The sequence below is a fragment of the Solea senegalensis genome, linkage group LG10 (assembly GCF_019176455.1).
Source record: "Solea senegalensis isolate Sse05_10M linkage group LG10, IFAPA_SoseM_1, whole genome shotgun sequence".
Taxonomy (NCBI): Eukaryota; Metazoa; Chordata; class Actinopteri; order Pleuronectiformes; family Soleidae; genus Solea; species Solea senegalensis.
Genome location: NC_058030.1, coordinates 13,534,551 through 13,559,441, shown reverse-complemented (window position 1 = coordinate 13,559,441; position 24,891 = coordinate 13,534,551). Strand labels below are relative to the sequence as shown.

The window sequence follows — 24,891 nt, the reverse complement described above, 5'->3', positions numbered from 1 at the left end:
TACTATCAAATTGAGACAATAGAATACTGGTGCAGTCCTACTGGAAAGAAATAACATGTTTTATTATGTCAAGTTTTTTTTATACATATATAAAAGAATGTAATGCTCCCATTCATAAAGAGCATCAACTAGAAATGACCTGAATAATTAGCAAGCAGCTCTTTTCCCCACTGATTGTCATCAAACAGTCTCCTCCACAGTCTCTGCTTCATTGTGACTTTTTGTGATTCCCAGTCAGGCAAATGCATGTGCACACACACACACACGCACACGCACACACACACACAAACTGCATGTTTCTCATACCATCTAATGAGGTGATGACCAACCACTTGTTATAATTGCTTCGGTCTCCTTTTAATTTTCAAGCTTATTAATCATATGTAGAGTTATTTAAGAATGCATAAATTAATCTTAGATTAAAAAGCCTATCAAAGCCTCAAAACAATTAAAGAGTAAGGTAAGATTTCCCCTGGGCTGGCACTTTTATTTTAATAGAGTGTTCAGGTGATTATCATACTTTGATGCAGCACTGTGATTAATGCAGACACACTTTTAAATGAGCTGTTCTTTCGTGCACAAAAAAGGTAGAGTGTGTCTATGTGTACCTGGCCGTGACCTCACTGACCTTTTCTTTTTTAGAACACTTTTTCTTTTTCTTCCATTTCCTGAAACACACCCACTACACTGCGAGCACTTCATGCACTCAGTGTTGAGACTCAAACTGTGTGCTTAAGAATTTAAAGGGTTTTATTTTCAGCCGTTTTCAATCCCTTTCAAGTGGGATTCTTAGCGGTGGAAATAAAATCTCGAATGCGCCTGTTGGTTACAATGATTTTTAAAGGTTTAATAATCAATAGACGGGCAGATGGAGGAGGCAGCGGTTTTATTTGAAGGCCGCTTTCTTCACGTTGAACTGCTCACTTAAATCTCAAATAAAATGTCTATTTTAAATATATGTTTGACAAAAGCAGCATTTAGTGACTGTTCTTTTCGACGTGATTTTGCGCACTAAATATTCAAATCATTTCCCAAATATGTATTTCTGTCTATATTCAAATCAACACTGCAATAATGATGATTATGTAGAAAACTATAATTAAGAACAAATTGGTGTTATTGCCTCACAGCCCTGTCCCTGTGGAGTCAATATGTCCAGCGGGAGCGTGTCCTGTTACCTTCATCAATATTACATCAGTGCTCCGGCAGCGCATGTGCCAAAGGAAAATGATTAACCCAAACCTTTATTGACTTTACAAAGTGATATTTGTCTCTGTTGTGGCGCTAAACGCTGGCCACGTCCTTCTTTATGACTCTAACATAATTCTTTTTTTTTAAGGGTGGAGAGTGGACTTCAGTGCAGATCACAGATCACAGAGTGACCTTTAGAGCCGCTGGTTATTGTCACAACGCGTGTAGGCGAAGTGTTGCTTGTAAGCGGTGAATCCGTGGGAACCCAGCACATGATGCAGGCCCCGCGCGCCCCGACTCCACGCGCACAACAATGTGTCCGTGGATTCCCTGCTGTGTTTTTTTTGTTTTGTGTTTTTTTTTTTTTAGTAGAAAGCCAAATCCCACTGCAGTCTCCTCCCATTCACAGTGTCAATAACATTTTGTCAGACAGCAAAGTGCAAAAGAATAAATTAAAGACATTATGCTCCTCGAGTAATGAAAGATTATGTTTAGAATAACATTCACAATGTTTATCTATATAAATATTTCGCGGGTTTTTTTTGTACAGATGTAGTTTTATCTACATGTGCAGTGACTGTTATTAGACCAAGCATTCAAACAATCTTCATTGGTCATGAATCCATAGTTAATGCATATTCTGCTTGTGTGAGTGGGAGTGCCTTGCCTTTAAGATTTGCCGTCACTTGATTGCTGTGGGTGGGGCTGTAACACAGTCTGCAGGCCATGTGGGCACTGCTGCTGCTGCTGATGCTGATGCTGGCGCAACACAAACCGTCCGCACACACCGACAGCGGAGCAGAGAGAGAGGAGGGCAGCGTGCAGGAAGGAGGCGGTGCTGCACGGACAACTGCGTCCCACTCCTAAAGCAAACACCTTTACATTATCCAGCACATACTCCTGATCGCTCCCACACTCAGTTGCTCACAGCTTTCTCGTTCACTGCGGAGGGGAGCTGCGCGAACATTGAAGGTGAGTTTTAGTTCTGCCGAAATAGATCAGCTGTTACTAGATGCTCTTAGAACATATTTTTACGCACAGTCTGTTGGAATTAGTCCGGATTTAATCCCATAAATGAGTGTTGTAACAATTTGAACAAAGGCTGAAGTTGTTGCCAATTAACTTTACGTGCAATTGTTCACATCATAATCATGATTGAACTCTAATTAATAATTATCTGCTTTTATTCATTATCCTTGCTCCAAATTGATGATAAATTAAGTCCTGCACCTGCTTTGTCCTGTTTACACGTGTGTTGATTTTAAATGACACTTATGACATGAAATGTGTAAAATATTTATTATTAAGTTCTGCTTGATGCTGTTGATAGAAAAAAACTCACTTGCTCACGTCAAACGTCGTCTCTGCAGCCTCCAGGCCTCCAAGCATGGACCCCTTACCTGCGGGCCGAGACTCCAGCTCTTCGCCAAGCTCCAAACAAGAACTTTCCTACCCGAGCACTAACCTGAAGCCCAATCAGGTGGGAGAGACGGTGCTGTACGGAATACCCATCGTGTCTTTGGTGATAGATGGCCAGGAGAGACTTTGCCTTGCGCAGATATCTAACACCCTGTTGAAGAATTACAGCTACAACGAGATCCACAATAGGCGTGTGGCGCTGGGTATCACCTGCGTCCAGTGCACCCCAGTCCAGCTGGAGATCCTGCGCAGAGCCGGGGCCATGCCAATCTCCTCCAGGCGCTGCGGGATGATCACTAAACGCGAGGCAGAGAGACTTTGTAAGTCATTTCTTGGGGCCCATTCGCCTCCCAAACTTCCAGAGAATTTTGCCTTCGATGTGTCCCACGAGTGCGCCTGGGGGAGTCGAGGCAGCTTCATCCCGGCCAGATACAACAGCTCCAGAGCCAAGTGCATCAAGTGCTCCTATTGCAACATGTATTTTTCACCAAATAAATTCATATTTCACTCGCATCGCACGCCGGAGTCCAAGTACACGCAGCCAGACGCAGCAAATTTCAATTCTTGGAGACGACATCTTAAATTAACAGATAAAGGCAGCCAGACAGATGTTCTACACGCGTGGGAAGACGTGAAGGCCATGTTCAATGGGGGAAGTCGTAAGAGGACGCTGCCAGGCAGTGGGTCAGACTCCAGCTCCTCGTTAAAATCACACGGACACAACCGTCCCCAAGGCTCACCCGAGATTCCTGCAAAAATCCTCAGCTGCGAGGACAATCGCGGCGGTATGAGCAGCGCGCGCAGCTACCCGGTCATCCCGGTGCCCAATAAAGGATTTGGAATGCTGCAAAAAATCCCACCGCCGCTGTTCCCACATCCGTACGGCTTCCCAGCTTTCAGCCTGTGCCAGAAGAAAGAAGACGGTTTGCTGGAGGAGCAAAGCAAGGCGGGCCTCCCGGGCGTGCTGTGGCCCGGTACCAAGGACAGCGCCTATCACTCCTTCCCCATGTTCTGGCCTGCGACGGGCGCGCTGCCCATGCCGCCGTACCCACAGACTCCACACAAACACGCACCACAGCTGCTGTGTCCACCCAGACACGTTGACATGGACCTACCCGAGCACAGTGACCGCAGCACCAACTCGTCCAAAGACAGCGTAGTTGATAACGACCGGTGCTCCAGCACCCAGTCCGCGCGTAACGAAGACGACAAGTCCGGGGATGAGGCGAGGCCGCTGGAGGCGGTGGCGCTCGCGCCCCGAAAAATCAGCTACGTCTCCGCGTTCAGACCCGTCATTAAAGACGCAGACTGCATCGCTAAGCTGTACGGCAACAGGGGCGCGTACAACGGCTGTCGCACAGGCTACTTGTCGCCCGATTTTTTAAGTGAGAGCTCAAGCTACCGATCCGCGTCCCCCTGCGTGGACAGTGAGGGCGAACCGGACGTGGACGTGGAGACAAACAAAACACCCGATGAGGAGGAGGATGAGGAGGTGGAGAACTCCCGGCCTCAGTCCTCGGTGTGCGCTCGGACTCCCCCCGGCTTGACACACAGTGTTTCCCCCAGCGACTCCGAGTGTAAGAGCGCGCAGGAGAGCAGCGTGTTTGACTCCCAGAAAATGGGTCTACATGTGGCCCAGTCCACGGACAGAGAACTGCAGAGCAAGCACTTATCAGAGACCCACATAGCCGCGTCTTTCACTGAAGTGAGTGACTTCTAACTGAGAAACACTGAAGCTGTGACTTAACACTTGTTTTCTGCAAGTGGGTTTATTGTCCTTGGCCTGTGTGTATTTATAAGCAGAGACATATTTGTGTCCCGTTGGAGAAATGTGTCTTAAAACAGTGTAAAAGCAGCATGTGCACATTCAATTCACAAATCCCCTCTTGAAATAAAAATTAAAAGACTTCATTTCAACATAGAGTATATTTTTCACAATTATAGTTTTTTTGTTGTTTTTGTTTTAATTCATATTGTATTATTTAACCAAACTCGTTTTGTAATTTTTAAATGCTGAAAGAAGTGGTGATTCTTTCTTCCTTAGGTTTACACACCGGAGAGGAGTGAAGTGCAACAAAAGAGAAGTCCGTATCAGTTCAGACCTGCCAATTACCTCAGTGGAGCGCTCACAAAAAACGGTTAGGCTTTTCTCTCTCTGCGTTTGTTAAAACATTAAGCACAAAACATTTTTTAAATCGGAGGAAAAAATCATCACATCGATTTATTTTGTCTTAAGATGAGAGTGCGAGTAAAGAGGAGCCGTCTTCAACAGTGGAGGAGATCGAAACGAAATCGTTTAATGAACAAAGCAGCGACGAATCCCAACGTGAGCCAGAGGACGGTAAGTCACTCTGAGCTTAGACAATAACATCAGCTCTGTTTTAGGACACAGCGGCTCTAATATTTTTTGTTTTATTTTTATTTAAATTTTTTACTTTTACAAACAGGGAAATATAACGTTATTTTCTGTGTGTTCAGGCGAGGACGCGCCAGCCAGAGCTGTGCCATCACACGTAGAAAATCTAGAAAAAGGTAAGATGCTAAATAATAACTAATAATAATAATAATAATAATAGTTATTATTCCCATCAGATTTATACTTCAATCACATAATTTATCTTGTTAAAAAGGACAGAAAACAAATCCTGCAGGATTAAAGATAATAATAAAAATAATCTAATGTAATTTTGAGAAAATAAAAGAACAATTTTACCAATTTACCTCTTATCTTCATTACTTATAAATTGTAAGAAATGTTATCATACATTAAACTGTGTTCACCCCTTGTAAATGTCTCTTGCAAAATATCTAGCTAAATATGGCATCTAGTTCCCCCCCAAAAAAAATCTTATTTCTGGAGACTGAATCTTTGGGAGTTTTTTCCCCCTGAAACACAGAAGGGACAGAGACTGTAGGCCCAGGAAGAGCTGCTCTGAATTGTCAGTGTAAATGATGAGTGAGGATGATGATGATGATGTTCTCATCACTGTCATTAAAAACAGATACCTGTCCTAGAAAAAAAAAACTCTCCTCAAACAGCATCTATTTTGTCTGCCTTTTTTGTTTTTAGAGGAACTCCAGAAGCAACTATTAGAGCAGGTTGAGCTGAGGAAAAGGCTGGAACGTGAATTTCAACATTTGAAAGGTAAGCCAAATTCTGCAGTAGTGCATTTCCCACCACTCCGGCTTTTATCCCAGTGCTTTCATAAATAGGGACTAAGAATTTTTTACTGGTGCAAGTTAAGTGTTTGTCTTTTGTTGTGTTTGTCATCCGGGCCTTGGCATGCCATGACACACACGCTGTCTCTGCAAAGCAAACATCAGTTAAGGGGAACCTTTCTTCCTGAAATGCTGTGTGGGTCAGGGACACACTCCCCTGGAAGAATGTTCCCAAATCCCTTTTAACAGAGATTTGAGAGGATTATGGTTTTCACCTTTTGATGAAACATATCCGTGCATGGTGTAACATTCACTGCAGAGGGGATTTCAATTTGTGAAACTGAAATATCGCAATTGATATTATGCCATTTTCAGTGTCAACACTATGCAACACATACACTCACTTTTTTAATTACCTGGCAGTAACTCACACTCTAGCTTCTCTGCAAAATGCTCCAAAACTTCTTTTATTCTTTTCTTCTTTAAATGTATCATTGTAAAAAAAAATCTGCAGCAAGAGAAAAATAGACCCTGTCATGACAGTACAAAGCAGTTTTATTACTAAAGACTAATGCATATGATCCAGATCAGATAATTAGTGTAGTGTAATGGTTTATATAAATATCACACTCACAGTCCAGTGGGAGGATAATAGTAACTGACAGTGCAGTTATAAAATATCTTCTTTCACCTTTGTATATGACAATAACAGAAAACAACACCCGTCATAAGCAGTGCAATATTTGATTTATTTTACAGCAAAAACTGATTTAACAAACAAGGCTTTTTATGAAATTTGGTTCTGCATATCATCCCCCAGTGATGCTTCTTTGTAAATGTGAAACCTGTATGGTGGACCTCACTCGAATCCATGAATACAAGTTTGTTTTTTCTCTTGTGGGATTTGGTTCCAACGAAACACAAAGCACAACAATCAAGTGACAAGACAGCACTCATTTTGTTACACATATTTCAGATTTATATTCCATTAAACACTCTACATAAGACAAAATTATTTTTTTATACAGTATATAAATCTTTGTACTCTCAACTACAGTATATTGCATCCAAAAACTACTATTCAAGAACTAAATTTCACTGATTTTGTCAAAATTGCTAAATATCAATCTGCACTATAAATCATGCATTAAACAATTTCCACACCACAACATACAGGTTACAATATTAAGGGGCCCTGAAGTTTATTATGATTTTTTGGTTTTGCTTTAGTTTGAGAACAGCGCCCCTCACAGGCGAGTGAGTCTGCTAGTAAATTGGATTAATTCTGTCACCCTTTTCACTTTCAACACTACACTACACAACTCTTTATGTATCAGTGATGTTTTGAATATTCATGAGAGAAAAGTAAGATTTTTCTACAAAGTGTCTTATTTGGAATGATTTAATATCGTTGTATAAAGTTGTGATGCGTGGACACAGACTCACTGCGACTGAAATCCGTGCCTGTGTCTTCCTCAGATAATTTTCAGGATCAAATGAAGAGGGAGCTTTCCTACAGAGAGGAGATGGTTCAGCAGCTCCACATCGTCAGAGGTGAGGTTGAGACAAGTGAAGTGTTTCAATCGGCCTGTTTCATTCACGTCTGCTCGTGCAAACTTGTTTTGACTTCACTCATCATCATATATTAGTTTATGTAAGTTTCTCTCAGTAATGCAAATTAATTATCAGCAATCGCGTGCATCTCAGATGCCTCTTTTGACACTTTACTCAAGGTGAAACCAAATATGACGCACGCATTATTGATATACAGCCTCATAAAATATTTGATTAAAGATTACTTTGTGTCATTTTTCAAATCTGCACTCGCATGCACGTACACTATTGATAGTTTCATCCCCTTCTTCATAGAAGCTCACGACGCTTTGCACCATTTCTCCTGTAAGATGTTGACTCCTCGCCACTGCAGCGGCTCCTGCTCCTTCAAGTCTCCTCTGCTTCCTCCATGAACCACGTCTCTCCACTGGGGAACGCAGGACGCGTCCGGACGCGGCTCCTGGCAAACTGCACACCACAGGAAACCCACTGGCACTCCTGAGGATTCGAGTCAAACACCGACTAACTTGTATACTTGTACATTTTATAAACGTGGATCTGCTCAATTTTTTTTCTGAAAAACGATACAACTGATATTTATGATTTGTGGCAAAGTGCAATGTACTGTATCTAGTAATAGTTATTAAAGTTTTTTTTCGGTTTTCTGTTGTCAATGATAAGCTTGTAAATAGCTAATTCTTGTGAATTAGCCTACTACTTTTGCTGTGTTCTTCTCTGCAGGCCATCTGCTTACTTCAGTGGTTGCGCACTTTAAATGAGTGAAACTTTTTTTTTTGGCCTATACAAAAATCAGAATTTGTAGCTGTCAAACCATTGTATATCTCCTGTATGAAGAATCGACACAGAACACAGAAGTTAGTAGGCTAAATGAATACACCCAACCCTGTAATAGTTTTCATCGCTAATGAATAAATCATTTTATCAAAAGACGGTGTGGACTCTCGTTCTAACAGGAATAATGGACATCTGGACCTTTTTTTCACAAGATAAGCAACAAACCACTATGTTATGATAATTAAATCTATTTATATAAATTTTTGGGGGCAACAAAAAAATGTGTTTTCACTTTTTGAGTATAGCCTACAGTTATGGTTATAAATGTAGATTTTCAAATAGACAGTGTGTAAAACAACTATTATAAAAACCAGCAAATGATCGTAATGTATGCTTCATTGGCCATTATTTGTTCTGATACTTTATTAATTAACAGTGGCGCAAATAATAATACTAATCATAATAATAATGATACTACTAATAATATAAAAAAACAGGCGAAACTTCTGTTCGAAAACCTATCTGCAAATAGTAAATCAGCCAGTAAAATCCTGCTTGCAGTAACATAATCTTCGATTGTTAAACCATCGCAATAATATTCTTCTTTTTCTTTGCTTTTATTTACATATATCTCGTACTCAGCATTTGGTCAAGGAGGAGCAATTAAGCCCACTTTTAGATTTTAAGTGGTTTCTGAAGCGGCACTAAGAGAGAAGTCTGGAATAGACCTAATGTGTAAATAATATATGATAATGTGACCTATGTGAAACTCGGTTGTGATGGTTCTGACAAAACTGATGTCAGTTTTTAATATTACTAACTGTTCGACAGTTTAAATTAAACCACCAGGGCCAGTCTGCAAAAACAATAAAGCCCTGTAAACAATCCAGATGTAACTTGCTTTGTTTTTTGTATCTTAAAGGAAGGGGTTAAAGTGTGAGCTCTGTTATGTGATGTATGTTAAATCGTATTTGAAATGTCATGTAAAAGAAAATAAATTATCATCTGACATTGTGGAGTGGAATATGTCAAGTATATCAGAAATGAAATTGTGGCGAAGTAGCCCAGTGTTTAGGGTAATGTTGATACTTTATTTTTCACTGCTGATCACATAGTATCCATGACGAATTATTTTTATTGAATATGTAAAGCAGAAAGTTGTATAGTATAGTATAGTAGCAGCAACAGCTTTATGCTGTACAGTGAGGGCTGGTGCCCACGGAGGACCATGCACGACAGGGACGTCCGAGTCCCTGAGTCAGGCCTAAGTCCGGACCGCATGCCTTGTATCTCAGTGGTGAGGTTATAAAGTAAAATCAGCATACATGTTTTGATGCCATGGCTGTTGTCCTAGTACGTAATCCTGGTCCTCATGGACCCCTGCGTGTTTTAAAATGCGGGCTCAGGCTCCGACACACCGAATTCAAATAGAGTCGTTATCAGGCTTTTTTAGAGCTTCGTGACGAGCTGACCATTTCAATCATGTGTGTTTGGAGCAGGGCAACATCTGAAACACACATGCCAGTAGGTTTCCGAGGGCCACGATTGAGAAACATTGTGTTACAGCAGGTGTCTGTACTGTCTCAGACATCCAGGTCATTGTCATCTTCAGGAGTGAGATGCCATGTATGTTACAGCAGCGCCCCCTGCTGTCTGTTACTGGGAAGCGACAGACAAGTTTGAATCGAGTGTCCCTGGAGGGTGGCCTTTGCGCATGCGCAGCCAGTGCAAGAAGATGGCGGAGAGTGCGGAACTGAAGGTAACGGTAGCCTCTATCATAGCTTGTCAAATAGACGTGTCACAGGGCGATATTTCATTCTCAAACCATAGCACCAGTATTACTTGTCAGTGGAGACCCAAAGCGTGTTGTTAACCAAGCATATTCCAACACAACAGCGAAGCAGAGGGGGCCAGACAGAGTGTTAGCTGGCTGGCTAGCTTGTTAGCATTAGCTTTGTTATTGTTGCAGACGCTGCGTTAGACTGTCCCTGCTGAGCGGCTCACCTGCAGATAAGGCCACATTTTGCTATCGTGAAAAAAACCAAAGCCACCTCTTTGTCAGCGTTTTTGAACTCCACAGCATTGTAGTGTTACACGCATGACACTATCGTCATTTCACCGGTTAGACCGCAGTGTCTGATGAAAAACGGGCTCTGTCTATTCCCTGGAAGGCAGCCACTGTTTTGCTTCCATCAACGCCAACGTTGTTTCTGACCCGATTCGATGATAAGCCTTAAAATGTAATATCAATCGACAGCCTGGGTATTTTTGGTGTTGGTGGTTAGTAGTGTAATTCTACGTGTTTCAGACAGATGACACATGCTCTGCTCGCAATGTTGTGCTGTCTCCTGGTAATCGATAAACTTTAACAATCGATATCATCACGAAACATTTTTTTTATCTTTGATTGTCTTTCTCGTCCGCTGACTCACTTTCTCAGACTATGAAATTAGTTACCTCAATGAATGTTGATAAAATAATAAATCGCACACGTTTTACTATACTTCACTACAAAGTCATTGTCCGATTAAAGGGAAAACTACATAGAACACCTGTCAATTAATTCAACATTTGAAAGGCATAGAAGCTTTTATCACAAATTCAGTGTCCGATCCTCTTTGGTACAACATATCCTAGCAGAATTGTGTTGGCAGTAATAGTAAACAAACAAGGTTTTGTGCAGTCAAATAAGGTAGGTAGAGCTAAATTTGAGTGCATTTTACAATGTAATGCTTGGTATGTTGTTGTGAATTGACAAAACAATTATTTTTGCTGTGTAAGATGTTTGTTGTTTTGTGGAGAATAATACAATTCTCCTGTGGTGTAATACAACATCACACAATAATTTGTGATGGTAAGCTGAAATAATATTTCTCTCACACCTTCTCAAAAAGGCTGTGTTGGATTTCATTTTTTGATGGCTTTTTTGATGCTTTTCGATCAGCAGCCTGTTTTTTCACAGCAGCAGGTACTGGCTCTTAATAAATTAAGTCTCTGGCTGTCTCTGCGAAAATAGTCATCTGTGTGTGTTTAGTATGGTTTATCAAGAGGTTCACAATATTGAGCTTTGGTTGGAATATTTGTGGGATAGACTTCAAAGGAAATATCCTATTATTCCTTGTCATATAGCAGAAATGTTAGGGATGTGGACAATTTAAAGGATAGTGGAAAATTTGAATCAGAACAGCATCAATGATAATGTTTTAAACAATATTTTTTGACTCATTTAATGACTAAGCACGTGTAAGAAAAGAAAACCTCTTTCTTTACATCAGAGCAGAAACATGTTTTCCACCCTATAACAGACCATTTTTCTACTCTCCATTTTTCACCAGCAAATGGTAATGAGCCTTCGAGTTTCGGAGCTCCAGGTGTTGTTGGGATATGCAGGGCGGAATAAGCACGGGCGCAAACATGAACTTTTGACCAAAGCTCTTCACCTAGTCAAGGTTGGTTGCAGTCCTGCTGTGCAGATGAAAATCAAGGAGCTCTACAGACGGCGCTTCCCAACCAAAATGGTTTCACCAGTGGACCTTGCTCTACCTGGTGTGCATTCTGCCTCCAGCCTGCCTGCTGGCCTTGCCCAGCTGGGGTTTGACAGCCACGGTTCCCCGTCACCTCTTCTCCCTGTCTCTTTACTTGGGCCTAAGCATGAGTTAAGTCTGCCTCACCTCCCCTCTGCCCTGCATCCGGTACACCCTGATGTCAAACTCCAGAGACTGCCTTTTTACGACGTACTGGATGAGCTCATTAAGCCAACTAGTTTGGGTAAATCCTTCCCTTCTCGCTAAGCTCTGTGTCCATTAATAACATGTCTTGTGTCTCATTTGCTGAATGAAGGAATATTGTGACCACATGTATCTGATCCACGACTTGAAAATGTACTCTGTAAATGTTCACATGATGACTAGTTTTATGATGGTTTGTCACCTGATTGTCTTGTTCTGTTTATGATTTATTTCCATAGCCTCAGACAATGGTCAGCGGTTCCAGGAATCATGTTATGCCTTTGCATTAACACCACACCAAGTTCAACAGATTAGCAGCTCCATGTAAGTGAGAAATATATAATCTGTCTTTAGCTTCAAATGAGATGGGAGGGAATAACACATACTATGAAGTAAAAGCATTCTAACAATCATACCCATTTACAGTTAACAGCAAACAGAAATCATAGACTCACTGTTTTAGCTGTTGTGTCTGGTCTGACCTAACTTCTTTCTTTACTCTTTAGGGACATATCTGGGACCAAATGTGACTTTGCTGTTCAAGTCCAGTTAAGGTATATGTAATTGCCATAGTCTTCTTCAGACTGTAAAACCTGTCATCAGGATGTACTGCATATTTACTTGTATTGATTAGTGGTTCTGAGTACAGCTTTTGCTCAAGTTTGAAGTAACTCTATACAGTCTTTCACTACTGAAATGGTTAAATAAGCAAATGAGCCAAACTTTTTTGAATGGCAACAGAAGCACATTACTTTGCACTGTCATTGAAACTTAATACTAACTTTGCTTATAACATGTATTTTTAGGTTTTGTTTATCAGAAACAAGCTGTCCACAGGAGGATCACTTCCCCCCTAATCTGTGTGTAAAGGTGAACGGCAAACCCTGTAATCTCCCGGTGAGTCCTGCCTCTGTTAGTCAGTCTTTGACAATGTAGCACCACCATTTACTGGCAATCACTGACGTTTGATGTTTTGCCTGCAGGGTTATCTTCCTCCCACCAAAAATGGAGTTGAACCAAAAAGGCCCAGTCGTCCAATTAATTTAACTTCACTTGTCCGACTGTCCACCACAGTCCCCAACACCATTGTGGCGTCATGGACTTCAGAAATCGGCAGGGTAAGAACATTCATATTAAAACGTTGGCATAGTTTTATGAAACAATAGTCATATTTCCTCTGGGTGAATGTCATATAATTATGACCTTCTGACTCTTTGTTATTTCTTTGTCAGAGTTTTTCCATGGCCGTTTATTTGGTGAGACAGCAGTCATCTGCAGTTTTATTGCAAAGACTACGGGGCAAAGGAACTAGGAACCCTGACCACTCAAGAGCTCTGAGTAAGGAACCACTTTTTTGTTCGAAAAACATAGAACATGCTGCTATATCAGTAAGGAAGTGACATAATACATGCCATTCAATAAAATCTGTTTTTCTCCTAATTTTTTTTGTAAAACCTCCATGTGAAGCTTCGTGTTGAATCCCAGCATGTTTGATCAGTTATGGTAACATGTCCAGTATAAATGTAAATAAATAAATATATTATTTATATTATGTTGGTACACCATTTTCAGGCAATACAGCTTGCATTTATGTCTTTATTTATTTTGAATAAACAGCTTTTCTTATCTTAAATATTGGCACTTCAGATAACTGTGGTATTATTCAGTGATTTGTAGTTGCAGGGCAGATATACAGTCCATATCACGTGTGCTTATTGTTAATTAGGAGGATTTTGAATTATTTAGCATATTGCTTTTCAAACCATCTTTATTAATGTGTTTAATATTAGTATTTTTCTTGTTCTTTCTCATAGTTAAAGAGAAACTGACCGCTGATCCAGAGAGCGAGATTGCCACCACCAGTCTACGAGTGTCTCTCCTTTGCCCAGTAAAGACTTCTCTTCACTATGCTGTTTATAAAAAAACCCTGTGTGTTTGTCAAGAACCTGATCTGTAAACAGCTTGCACATTAGTGGGGGACTGTGCCATTGCGTTTGTGATGTTTATAATTGAATTTAGTGATATTTGAAGTGACATGTTTCTTTTGTGGTTTCTATTAAAGCTGGGGAAGATGAGGTTGACAATTCCCTGCAGAGCGATTACATGCTCACACCTTCAGTGTTTTGATGCCACACTTTACATCCAAATGAATGAGAAGAAACCGACGTGGGTCTGTCCAGTCTGTGACAAGAAGGCACCGTATGAACACCTCATTATTGATGGGTGAGCACAACATTGCTTTATCTACCGATTGATTCCACTTGAAATGTGGAAAATGTGTGTTAATGAATCCATCTTGTTGGTAGAGTTAGGTTAGATATGTTGACCAGGTCTGTGAGATTGCACCTGGTGTCATAAACTTAAAAAGACGAGTCTGAAACAAAAAGGAGGAAACTGGTGTACTTGGGGAAAACCCACACGCACACACAGGGAGAACATGCACATGGCAAATTAAAAAGAGAAAAGACATTATTTTAAAACTGGACTGAAACGTCTTGCTGTTTTCACAGGTTGTTTATGGAAATCTTGAATAGTTGTTCTGATTGTGATGAAATCCAATTTAAAGAAGATGGAAACTGGTCCCCTATGAGGTCAAAGAAAGAGGTGCAGGAAGTGTCTGCTTCATACAATGGTATATGCAGCTGTATGCAGCACACATATGTCACATTCTTCAACTCTTCATTGTGATCTGTGGGCAGAGTGTGACTTTGATGTCCTTATTTAGATTTGTCTCGAACAGAAGCACATGAGCAAAAACGGGGATCATCTAGTGATAACAACAAGAAGGTTGATGTGATTGACCTGACACTGGACAGTTCTTCCGAAGACGAACTAGAGGATGAGCCGCCTCTTAAAAGGCCCTGTCCCTCCCTGTCACCCGTCTCTCCACCTCCAAACAAGGGGTGAGTCTTCAAACCACAAACTTGAGGTTGTGTTACAGCCCTGTTTCTCATTAACTGGATGCTTGTTGTTTCCTCTCAGAGCCATGAACCTACACAGCCAGGCCTCACCTGTGGCCAGAGCTCCCAGCATGCCTCCTGTGGAGACAAGCTACATTCCTCCGCCTCCACCTCTTATCCAGGACTACCGCCACTATTATCACACAGCCAGTGACCTGCCAGGTAGACCTGTCATCTACCTTTAAGCTAAATGATATCCCTTATCTCCACCAGTTTAGTCAAATTTTGAAGGGATGACATTTCCGGATCATCTTTCTCTCAGTGTACACAAGACATGCAAGTTTAATACCAACACACATTTGTTTGTTGCATTTGTTGATCAGTTAGTTACTGCAGATATGATGAATGTTCTGAACTGAATGAATGACTGGACTTTTCTTTCTTGCAGATCTGAATTTCTTCTCCTTCCTCCAAGGCGACAATCAGGTACATTTACTCAGCCAGCTGGTAGAGATTTGCTGCTCAAAGCTCCTGGAATTTCCACTCGAGATTTATTCACAGCACTTCTCATGTTGCGTTTTAGGAAGTAGATATCAATAACAAATATATAATAGGTATTGTATAAACCTCATAACAAAATGTCTAGCAGATTTTCAAATACACACCTTAGTATTGATACAGTTCTTTTTTTATTTTCCAACATAGCCCTTATCTTAAATGTAATAATTTTACATGTAGCATTTGCTTTGTTGTATTTATTTATTTCTTGGGCGGTTTGTTATTCAAAGTCAACTTAATCGAGCATCAAGCAGTGTAGCTCAAAAAACACGCTTTTGGTTTATCACAACTGTGATAGTCCGAGGACTATCACAGTTGTTTTACACCTGGCACAAAGCGTCATTGCTAGTTTCCAACTGATGCATTGTCATTTTCACACCCATCGCCCACGTTGTGTAGGTAGCGAAACTACTTGCGCCTGTAGGTGTGTTGCTCTTAAAATGAGGTGTGGTCGGGCACATTGTTTGGGCATTGCTATCTTGAGGCCGCAGAAAAAAACTTTGTCTGAAGTTAATGGCGCAGGTATTTTCATACTTAATTAAACAGCACATTAGATGCAACTGCATAGGCGGGTTCACAAGGCACATAAACTCATGAACCTCATCGGTTAATTGCAGGTTAGATGCTGGTGCAATTTGTTATTATGTGCAGTATAATGGAGTTGTTGATGGGACAGAGGATCGGTAGAGGGTGGAGGCCAAGGACCACATACCTATAACTCAGTGAGAGTTCTTACTGCCACCCTAGATTATCTGCTTGCATGCCTTCACCTCACAAACAATCAGATCCATCTGCTCATTAGAGAATTGTTAACTTCTCCAGTTTGTTTTCCAAAATTTAAATATCATTGTTCCAAATGCAGGCAACCGAAAATGTTATTGAATATGTTATGCGTGATACACACCTACGAATAATTTAGACACCAAGTACAAACCCTTTGCACCTGGTGCCTCATTTTTTGCCAATATTACGTGCTAAGTAGCAAAATCGGAGATTGACACAAGTATGCATTCTCACCATGCACTTAAGATGAGCTCTTCAGAATCTCAACCGTTAAGACATAAAGGTTGTGGCTGTCCACCAGAAAACAAGTTTTTTTTATCATAGCGTTTTATCCACAAGGAAACAGCGTTTTGGAATAATTAAAAAAAAAGAAAAAGAAAATGCTTGTACACTGCGCATATGCCATATGTGCATGCTCTATGTCTTCTCTAGTTTTAGTGTAGCAGGCTACATCTTTGCCTACAGGTCGAGCATATGTACTACAGCATTTAGAGTCGTTCAGGGGGGTTTTGTGTGAACGGAAAACTTTTTCAAAACATAGAAAAAGATTGATTACATTTTCTTCTGTTTCCATGTGGATGGGGTCCTTAGTTTATGAGCTATACACACATTTTATATTTTATAAAATATACACAATGTTGCTCTTGCCTTTGTCTGCCTTGGCATGAATCAAGTCACTTCCTGTGTGTGCAGTGCAGGAATGTCACTGGGTGACACAAGATCCAAATACAGTTATATTGAGAAACACAGAGTGTTGTGTGGAGCTGATAGGCTTAATCAACATTGTTTGAACTCATTTGACAATGATTTCAAACTTATACACAATAATTCATTGTGAAGTTTAAACACTTTGGATATTTATATCATTTTTTCTCCTAACTTGCCTACTCAGAATCTACTTTACTCTTATGTTTTGTTAATGCAATCATGAACAATGCGGTTAGCAAATTTGGTTAAATTAAAATAGCTTGTTACTTAGCTGTTTTTTTCCCCTCTCTGTTCTGTTAGCATTACAACATGGTGATGGCTGCCGCAGCGGCTGCATCTGTGACAGAGGACCACGAGCTGCTTCTCAACCGTTTCCTGCCCTACGGCTCCTCTCAGATGTTACGGGAGCAGCCTGGCACTCCTGGCAGCAGCACTCTGGCAGCCACAAATGGGGGCAGCAACAGCGGCAGCACCAGCAGTTTGGTTTCTTCCAGCAGCCTGCGGGACCGCGATAAAGACAGAGAACGAGACAGAGACAGGGACAGCCACACCATCTCAGGATTGTCTAGATCTTCAGTGGAAGCTGCTGCGGCAGCGGCGGCCATTTACGGCTCCATATCTGATGTTATCTCTCTTGACTAGATCACACAGAACTGAAAGACAAGGCGGACCCTAAGAACAGGAGTTCTTTGTAAATAAGGAAGAGGAAGATGAAAGAATACAGTCCTATGTACAGAGAGGAAAATCTATTTTCAATTTTACTTATCATATGTATATAGACTTAGGACGCTTCTTGTCCAGTTAGTTACTTCAGTTGATATTTTTCTGTGAATACTGAAGACTTTTTCACACCTCTTCATGTGGTCCTTTGATTATATTGTATCTTTTGTACCTGGTTTTTACAGTTTTATTTCGATATTCCATGTCAATGGCATTATTTCAGTATGTTACATGCACACAACCCGATAAGGTGACACCTTATAGAACGTGATGTTCAGAATATAAAGAAAATGGGCATTGTTATAGATGTACAAAAGACAAGTCACAGCGAAACAGAAAAATGTGTAACACTTCTGTCAACAGTTATTTGGGAGCAGAACGATCTGGCCGTTTATGCCATCACTGTAGATTTTTATGTAAGACATTCATGCTGTGGTCATATTATTTTTAAGAAATTATTTATAATGTAAGTTATGTTGGATGTGTGCTGTTTTTTTTTGTTTTTTTTGTTTTTTTTTTAAAAGAAGCATTCCCTATGCCTCTAGGAACTGTTGCCACTATTATTGCAAACGCTAAATCCTTCTTTTGTCATATCTCTTCCTCTTAATTTCTTCCAGTCAAATTAAACACAAACATTTTAGTATGAGTTCAGACTGAACGTAACATACATTACATATTATTTGGGAGTAAGTCAGTATTGTAAGACCAGGCTTTTTAGTGTGTGAATGAGTGGCACTACTCAAGCAGCCTTCTCTTGTCAAATAACACAATTGGACTGTTATACACATCAGAGATTTGCAGTATTCTGTATTTGTTTTAAAGTACAACTGTTCATTATTTTTACAGTAAAATATACACAGAAAACTACAGTGAAGTGGCTAGTGAACATCGACAAATTCCCACTTTCAAGACAAGGCTTGTTTCAGGTCTAATTGAAGTATTTATTTTAAGCTAAAACGTGTTCATTGATTGCAAGTGGGTGAACTACATTTCATAGTATTTTTTTGTTTGATTTTAGCACTTGCTTTTTTACCTTAAGGTTGTGTGGAGCAGTGAAGAGTTCACAGTTGCAGTAAAATCATGAGTAGTTTTCAGCTTTGCATGTCTCTCAATACCTGAAAGCTCACCTGTTTGTGTGCTTTTCTGGTCCTCAGTGAGTCCACAGGATGCATAGCCCTTTTTTGTTGTTCAGTGTATCTACAGCAGCCTCATTTTGGCCCAGAAGTTTAAAACCATTGACGTTTTCATGGACGCATCCCCTTGCTTTATATTTCTTTACTTGTGCTTACAATTAGAATTATTTATTATCATATGTGTTTTCAGCATTTGTTTGATTCGTGGATTACGCATTGCTGTCATTGTATGTGATATTTCATTTGTAATTATATAATTAATGCTATTTAAAGATGTCATTGTTGCTTGACATGCATTGTAACATTTTTTGTTTGTCTGTCGTTTTATTATCAGATGATGTCAATAACTCATGTGAGGCTTTGATCATTTTGAACCGCTACAAGGTCTACTGTGCTGTTTGATATTTGTAAGAATTAAACCCATTTAAGAAAGTGCATTATTGCAGTTGGTCTGAGGGCAGTCCTGATTTAGCTGCATTGTGTTCTTTCCTTAAAATACAACATAAGAATTTTTAAATTTCACTTTCACTGTTTTTTTGGTAACAGTGAATCATGATTTTTAGTGAGAGTAATGAGTATTACCAGTGTTGTGACGGATGTGTTAATCAAACCATTTTCAAACTTCTCAAAACATTGACAATAATAATTAAATCCATTACAAGACCTCAGCTATTGAAGTGGTGGTGATGTTGGTGATGGATTCACTTATAAGAGTTGATTTGTGTGTCCTTAACTGTATATATATTATATGTATATATATATACGTATATATATTTATATATATATATATATATACATATATATACATATACATATAAACATCAAACATCAAACATCAATCCTCGAATACTTACACTGATATAAAGAGACCAGGTGGACATTATTACAGAATACACACAGGTGTGGTGTTTTTTGGTTTTTTTTAGAAAGTAGTCATCAAATGTATAATTTTAAAATGTATTGTTCTGTCTTTGTTATTGTCAGAGATGTCATTTTTCAGTATACATATGGTCGCAGTTTTAATGCGTCATCGCGCGGATCATGACGTTTTTAGAGAGCGGCGCCGTTTCAGACTGGAATGGAAGCTGGCGATTTCCCCCATATTTTGATAGTTTAATCCGTGAATGGCGCCGAAACAGGACCCGAAGCCTAAATTTCAAGAAGGTGAAGAGCTGTGGGTTTTCTCTCCTCGTAGATCCGCGGGGTCGTTCAGAGCCGCAGCCGCTGAAAATGTTATCTAGCTCTCGGTCGAAACAGACACAACGACCGCCGCCATCGAGCAGCTAGCACTGTTAGCTTTCATTGTTCGTTCCAATAGACGAGACACGACCTCACTGTGTTTGATACACTGTTTTGTTGAATTCGTATGTATGTAGCATTTCCAGCAGTGTTTCGGTAGCAGTGACGCAGCAGTGGCACCAGTCAAGCTCTGAATTTTAGCCACGGCGTTAGCAGCTAGCTTCATTCATTCACCGCCTCCTCTGCTCCGTTTGAACCGCGCTCACGTCGCTACTGTGAATGCGTTAGTGGGTTTTCTGTGGTAATCTGCGTCTTTTAACGAACGTAAACCCCAATTACCTATATGTTACTATCATTTCCTACTTGAATGTATACAATTGATTTCACTGGAACAAAAACAACACCTCACACACATGATAACAAGTGTAGCTCGAGGCTCACGTCCTTGCATTAGAATGCAGTTAGTAACTTGGTGGTGTCTCAAATGATGTTTACTAGTAGAATGTCAGTGTCGATTATTAATTATCAATTTATTCGATATTAATTCAAATCCTTTAGTCCTAATATTCATCTGAAATCATGCTAAATGAAATTCAGACTTTTTCATGTTCGAGATATTTAAATTAGTAAACATTCTGTTCAACACCACCTCATAGACTGTCCGTATGTGTTTGCAAGTATTTGCCTACACAGTTTAATTTTGTTACAATTGGATTTTTATTGATTTTGATTGACCTCCACTGTTCAGGTGAAAGAGTGCTGTGTTTTCATGGGCCATTGCTCTACGAAGCTAAGGTAGGTTGGTTCATTTAATCTGATTCTCCAATCCTCATCTGTGTGTTGCTGATGTCATGTTTTGACAGTGAATTGTGTTTTTCTTTGCAGTGTGTTAAGATAAACATCAAGGAAAAACAAATAAAATACTTTATTCATTACAGTGGGTGGAATAAGAAGTAAGGGCTTTTCTCTGATGATTCAACTCTTTGAATATTTCTATAACAAATATTCCACATAGGCTTAATTTCCTGGTGTTTTCTCTTTCAGCTGGGACGAATGGGTTCCTGAAAGCAGAGTTCTGAAGTATGTGGACAGTAATCTGCAGAAACAAAAAGAGCTTCAGAGGGCCAATCAGTAAGTCGTTATCCTTTTTAATGTTAGGTTTTTGCTAAGTTTGCTCCCTGTTTACAAACACCTCCAAAAGGAGTTCAATATAAAGTACATTAAGCCATATTTGCATGTTACTGTCACGATGTACCTGAAACAAAATGCAAATGCTGAAATACTCGCTCTGAAATCGCATTCAAACACTTCAACTGCTTGTAATAATGTAATCCCATTCTTGTATGTAACAGAAGTTTTGTTCTCTTCATTCAGAGACCATTATGTAGAAGGAAGAATGAGGGGTGCTGCACCGAATAAGAAGTTGCCTGCTCCACCGCAGAAAAATGAAGTGTGAGATTTGTTGTTCTGCTTTGCACATGACGTGGTGGTGTTTTGCTAAAGCGCTGCAGAGGTCTTATAACTGTATATTTATATTTTGTCAATGTTTCAAATCTGTTTTTTTTTTCTTGTAGGAAAACCAAAAAGAACAAACTGAAGAGTAAGTGTATAATTCTGTGTGAAATTTATTACAGCAAGATTTCACACACAAATGCTGCTTTTATGAGCTGAATAGCGCTTACATGTGAATGATGTCTGTGCAGCTCCTGGACCAGGAGAAGGGACAAGTTCAGGAGGAGACCCGACACACCCTCCGCGGAAGAAAAGGGCACGTGTTGACCCAACAGTTGAAAGTGTAAGTTCACAAATCTATTAAACCCACATGTAATAATAAATGTTCTGATCTGTGGTTTCTGTTAGCATGAGATAATACTGAGCCACAGTCAAAGCAATTGATCGAGATGTGGTTGCAGTTCTGAGATGGAAAAATTCAGGATGCATTCATTATTTTTGAGGTTAAAAGCTCCCTGTTCATTTTTGTCATTTAATATCTTTCTGCGAGTTCAGGAGGAGACCTTTATTAATCGAGTGGAGGTTAAAGTAAAAATCCCAGAGGAGCTTAAACCGTGGCTTGTGGATGACTGGGACCTGATTACGCGTCAAAAACAGGTCAGAAATCTGGGATTTTTGAGATTGAAGTTAAACTCTTTACATGTTTTATTTACAAAATATTAACTGTCTCTTTTTGCTTCATGTTCAGCTTTTCCATTTACCTGCCAAAAAAAATGTTGACACAGTCCTTGAAGATTATGCAAACTACAAGAAATCTAGAGGAAACTCTGACAGCAAGTAAGAATACTCTTATTCTCTTACAATATCGCACGATTAAGGCATGTGGATCAATTTTCCGTCATGAAGATAAAATAACACATTTCTCCATTCACCTCTCAGGGAGTTTGCTGTGAATGAGGTGGTTGCTGGTATCCGGGAGTATTTCAACGTTATGCTGGGGACACAACTCCTCTACAAATTTGAGAGACCGCAGTACGCAGACATCCTGGCCAACCACCCAGATACATCCATTTCTCAGATCTACGGCGCTCCACATCTACTCAGACTCTTTGGTACAAACACCTGCACAACGTCACACAGTTGCATTGTTTATTATGAGGATATATGGCTTTAATTCACTCTTTACAGTCAGTTCTGCCTTTTGTAAGAATGGGCGTTTTTTTTTTTAAATGATCAGAGACTGACAGTCACCCTGATCTTATAATAATTGCCAGATTTCAAATCAACGAAATATCAGTATTGGTATGGGTCTCCAAATCATTTGGCTATAAGAAGAAAACACTCATGTCCATGCTGTGGTCGGGCAACATTCACGTGTAAAGAGATAGTTTGCTAATACCCAGCGAGTTTCCATCATATTGTTGTTGTCGATACAAAAACCCACTTTTCTCCCTCAACAACTCAATCCAAATACTTACCATAATGTAGCCATTAAGTTGTTATGTTACGCCCTGTGTTTTCTGCTGCACTCGAGTATACAAATATTTTTATATTTGTGTAGGAAAAAACTTAGTGATTGTATGGTGTGTAAAACTGTTATTTTATTTTATTTTTTTAAAAGTGAGAATCGGAGCTATGCTGGCGTACACTCCGCTGGACGAGAAGAGCCTTGCACTCCTGCTCAGTTATCTGCAAGACTTCCTCAAGTGAGTATTCAAGGCCTCGTAAAGCTGTGAACTCTAATGTTCGACTTGTTCGGCAGCCAAAATGAGTGAACTGTTGCTCCCTTGCAGGTATCTTGTAAAGAACTCTGCATCACTATTCAATGCAAGTGACTATGAAGTTGCCCCTCCAGAGTACCACCGCAAGGCAGTTTAAGGGTTTTCAATTTTCAAGTGTCTCGATGTTTGGAGACGACATTCTTACCTGTGGAAAGGATGCGATTTCACAAACGGCCCTTTTTGGAGAGCGGATAGTGCGAGATCTGTTGATTTATTAAGGAAGGATCAGAGCAAGATGTCACACTAATCCCTGGACAAATTAAATTTTCTTTCATGTGGAAAGCTGCTGAGTACGCTCTTCCTCTATTGGTATGTTTTTCAGTACCACATTTGAGTTTCTATGATGCTTGTTTTGCCTGGTGTTTTCCAAGATCTGTTGATTTTGTTTTCTGTTCAGATGCTGGCTAAATTTGTCTCTTTGGCTGTCATCGTTTTTCTAATAAAAAATCTTTCACTCTCTGTTTTTGCTTTGGAGATAATGTCCAGTTAAGCCCCGTGGTACAATACTTTTTCATCAAGAGGGAAATCTGACGCCAAGATAAACATTTAAAAAATTGAAAGCTATTTGAAAGTAGAGTAAGTACTTTCTGCCACAAGGAAGGAAACAATTTCAAAAAGGCCTATTTACATGACGGGTAGCTGTGGGAATTGTCACTTCTCTCTTTTTTTAGATGTACCAACAAATGAGTTGACGTCTTTTCACATCTTTTAGTTGACGTGTGAACACGGCTTAGTAACATGTCAGATGACAGTCATTTACTGGTGTGCACAACGTGTTCTAACAATAACTAAAATAACTGTCAATGCAATTTGTGTTATTAATGTAATATATGGTTGTAGTGCAACGTACAGTGCAATACGCTAATGAACTCACTGCTGCTGCGCTCTCTCTGCCAGCTTCACATCCGTGCAGTTAACCGTTGTTTGATTGCTGTGTCACCACTTGTTTCCTCAAATATATTCGGCATAATTTTACATTTTGTTTTAATGTAATTTCTTCTGACATCAGGGAAGGAGCTCATGCTCTCAGGTGATGTAATGTCCCTCCACTCACAGGCTTTACCATTGTTCTGCCGTTGATTAGTCGTCTACACAATCTGCTTGTGCTCATTCTGCGTTGTCTTTAAGGTTTTTGAGTTGCACCATAACACAAAGAGTTGGCAGCTTTATTCCAGTGAATGGTCTCTTAGCGTCTCCAGCCAAGATCCCATCCTTTAAAAATGTTAACTATAATTTATGGCTTACTCGGTATGAATTGGACATGTGTTTTTAATTTAAAGGACTACGAGGCAGAATCATGGGCCTGTGTTGTAGTTCTACCCTCAAAGCTTTTATTACACAATTTAAAATAATTTCAAGCAAATTGGTGAATGTGATCAGTCTCTGGGGTTTCATAGACACCTGAGAGCCTTTTCTTCTTATATTGGCTGAAATTATTTTCCTGCTCTGATGGTTTGAACCAGGTGCCAGAGCTGGAATAACGTCTTGGTGATGGGAAGCATGTGTTGCAGTGTTTTGTTTGAGGAAAGAAACATAATAGGCTTTTAAATCAAGGCCAGAGCACCTTCCTCCTCTCACCTCTGTGTTCAGCGGAATCACCTCCAGCTGGCGTCCTTTCCACTCTTGTGGCTCACTTGACATGAAAAAGAGAAGCTAAATATTAGTTTCAGACTGATTTGTGGTCTCATCGGTGTCCGCTCCTCAAAGTTGTTATGGCAAGAACTATCCAGACTGTTTCAAGATGAATTTCTTTAATCTGACGTCGCCCAGC

At 40.0% G+C, this 24,891-nt stretch overlaps 3 protein-coding genes across 7 annotated transcripts; all 3 read left to right on the top strand.

Moving 5' to 3' along the window:
• The first annotated feature begins 1,921 nt into the window (after positions 1-1,921).
• On the top strand, positions 1,922-9,129 carry skor1b (SKI family transcriptional corepressor 1b). Of its 5 annotated transcripts, none has more exons than XM_044035347.1 (8): positions 1,923-2,163; positions 2,562-4,315; positions 4,655-4,748; positions 4,847-4,951; positions 5,089-5,142; positions 5,681-5,755; positions 7,249-7,323; positions 7,642-7,810. In XM_044035347.1, exons 2-8 carry the CDS (start codon positions 2,579-2,581, stop codon positions 7,734-7,736), a joined length of 2,235 nt encoding a protein of 744 aa, XP_043891282.1. In that variant the 5' UTR covers positions 1,923-2,163; positions 2,562-2,578; the 3' UTR covers positions 7,737-7,810. The 5 variants fall into 5 exon arrangements, with proteins under 5 accessions (XP_043891283.1, XP_043891282.1, XP_043891280.1 ...); XM_044035345.1 differs by having other exon boundaries at positions 7,639-7,810; XM_044035344.1 differs by having other exon boundaries at positions 1,924-2,163; positions 7,674-9,129.
• A 703-nt stretch (positions 9,130-9,832) lies between these two features.
• On the top strand, positions 9,833-19,083 carry pias1b (protein inhibitor of activated STAT, 1b). Its single transcript, XM_044036751.1, has 14 exons — positions 9,833-9,877; positions 11,454-11,886; positions 12,086-12,170; positions 12,353-12,400; positions 12,653-12,743; positions 12,830-12,964; positions 13,079-13,184; positions 13,661-13,734; positions 13,909-14,069; positions 14,357-14,478; positions 14,572-14,749; positions 14,829-14,968; positions 15,195-15,232; positions 17,096-19,083. Exons 1-14 carry the CDS (start codon positions 9,833-9,835, stop codon positions 17,435-17,437), a joined length of 1,998 nt encoding a protein of 665 aa, XP_043892686.1. The 3' UTR covers positions 17,438-19,083.
• Positions 19,084-19,694: 611 nt separating this feature from the next.
• On the top strand, positions 19,695-23,579 carry morf4l1 (mortality factor 4 like 1). The gene is made up of 12 exons (XM_044035294.1): positions 19,695-19,812; positions 20,636-20,682; positions 20,773-20,840; positions 20,932-21,018; positions 21,262-21,339; positions 21,462-21,487; positions 21,591-21,682; positions 21,895-21,996; positions 22,088-22,176; positions 22,279-22,451; positions 22,961-23,045; positions 23,133-23,579. Exons 1-12 carry the CDS (start codon positions 19,773-19,775, stop codon positions 23,215-23,217), a joined length of 972 nt encoding a protein of 323 aa, XP_043891229.1. The 5' UTR covers positions 19,695-19,772; the 3' UTR covers positions 23,218-23,579.
• The last annotated feature ends 1,312 nt before the right edge of the window (positions 23,580-24,891 follow it).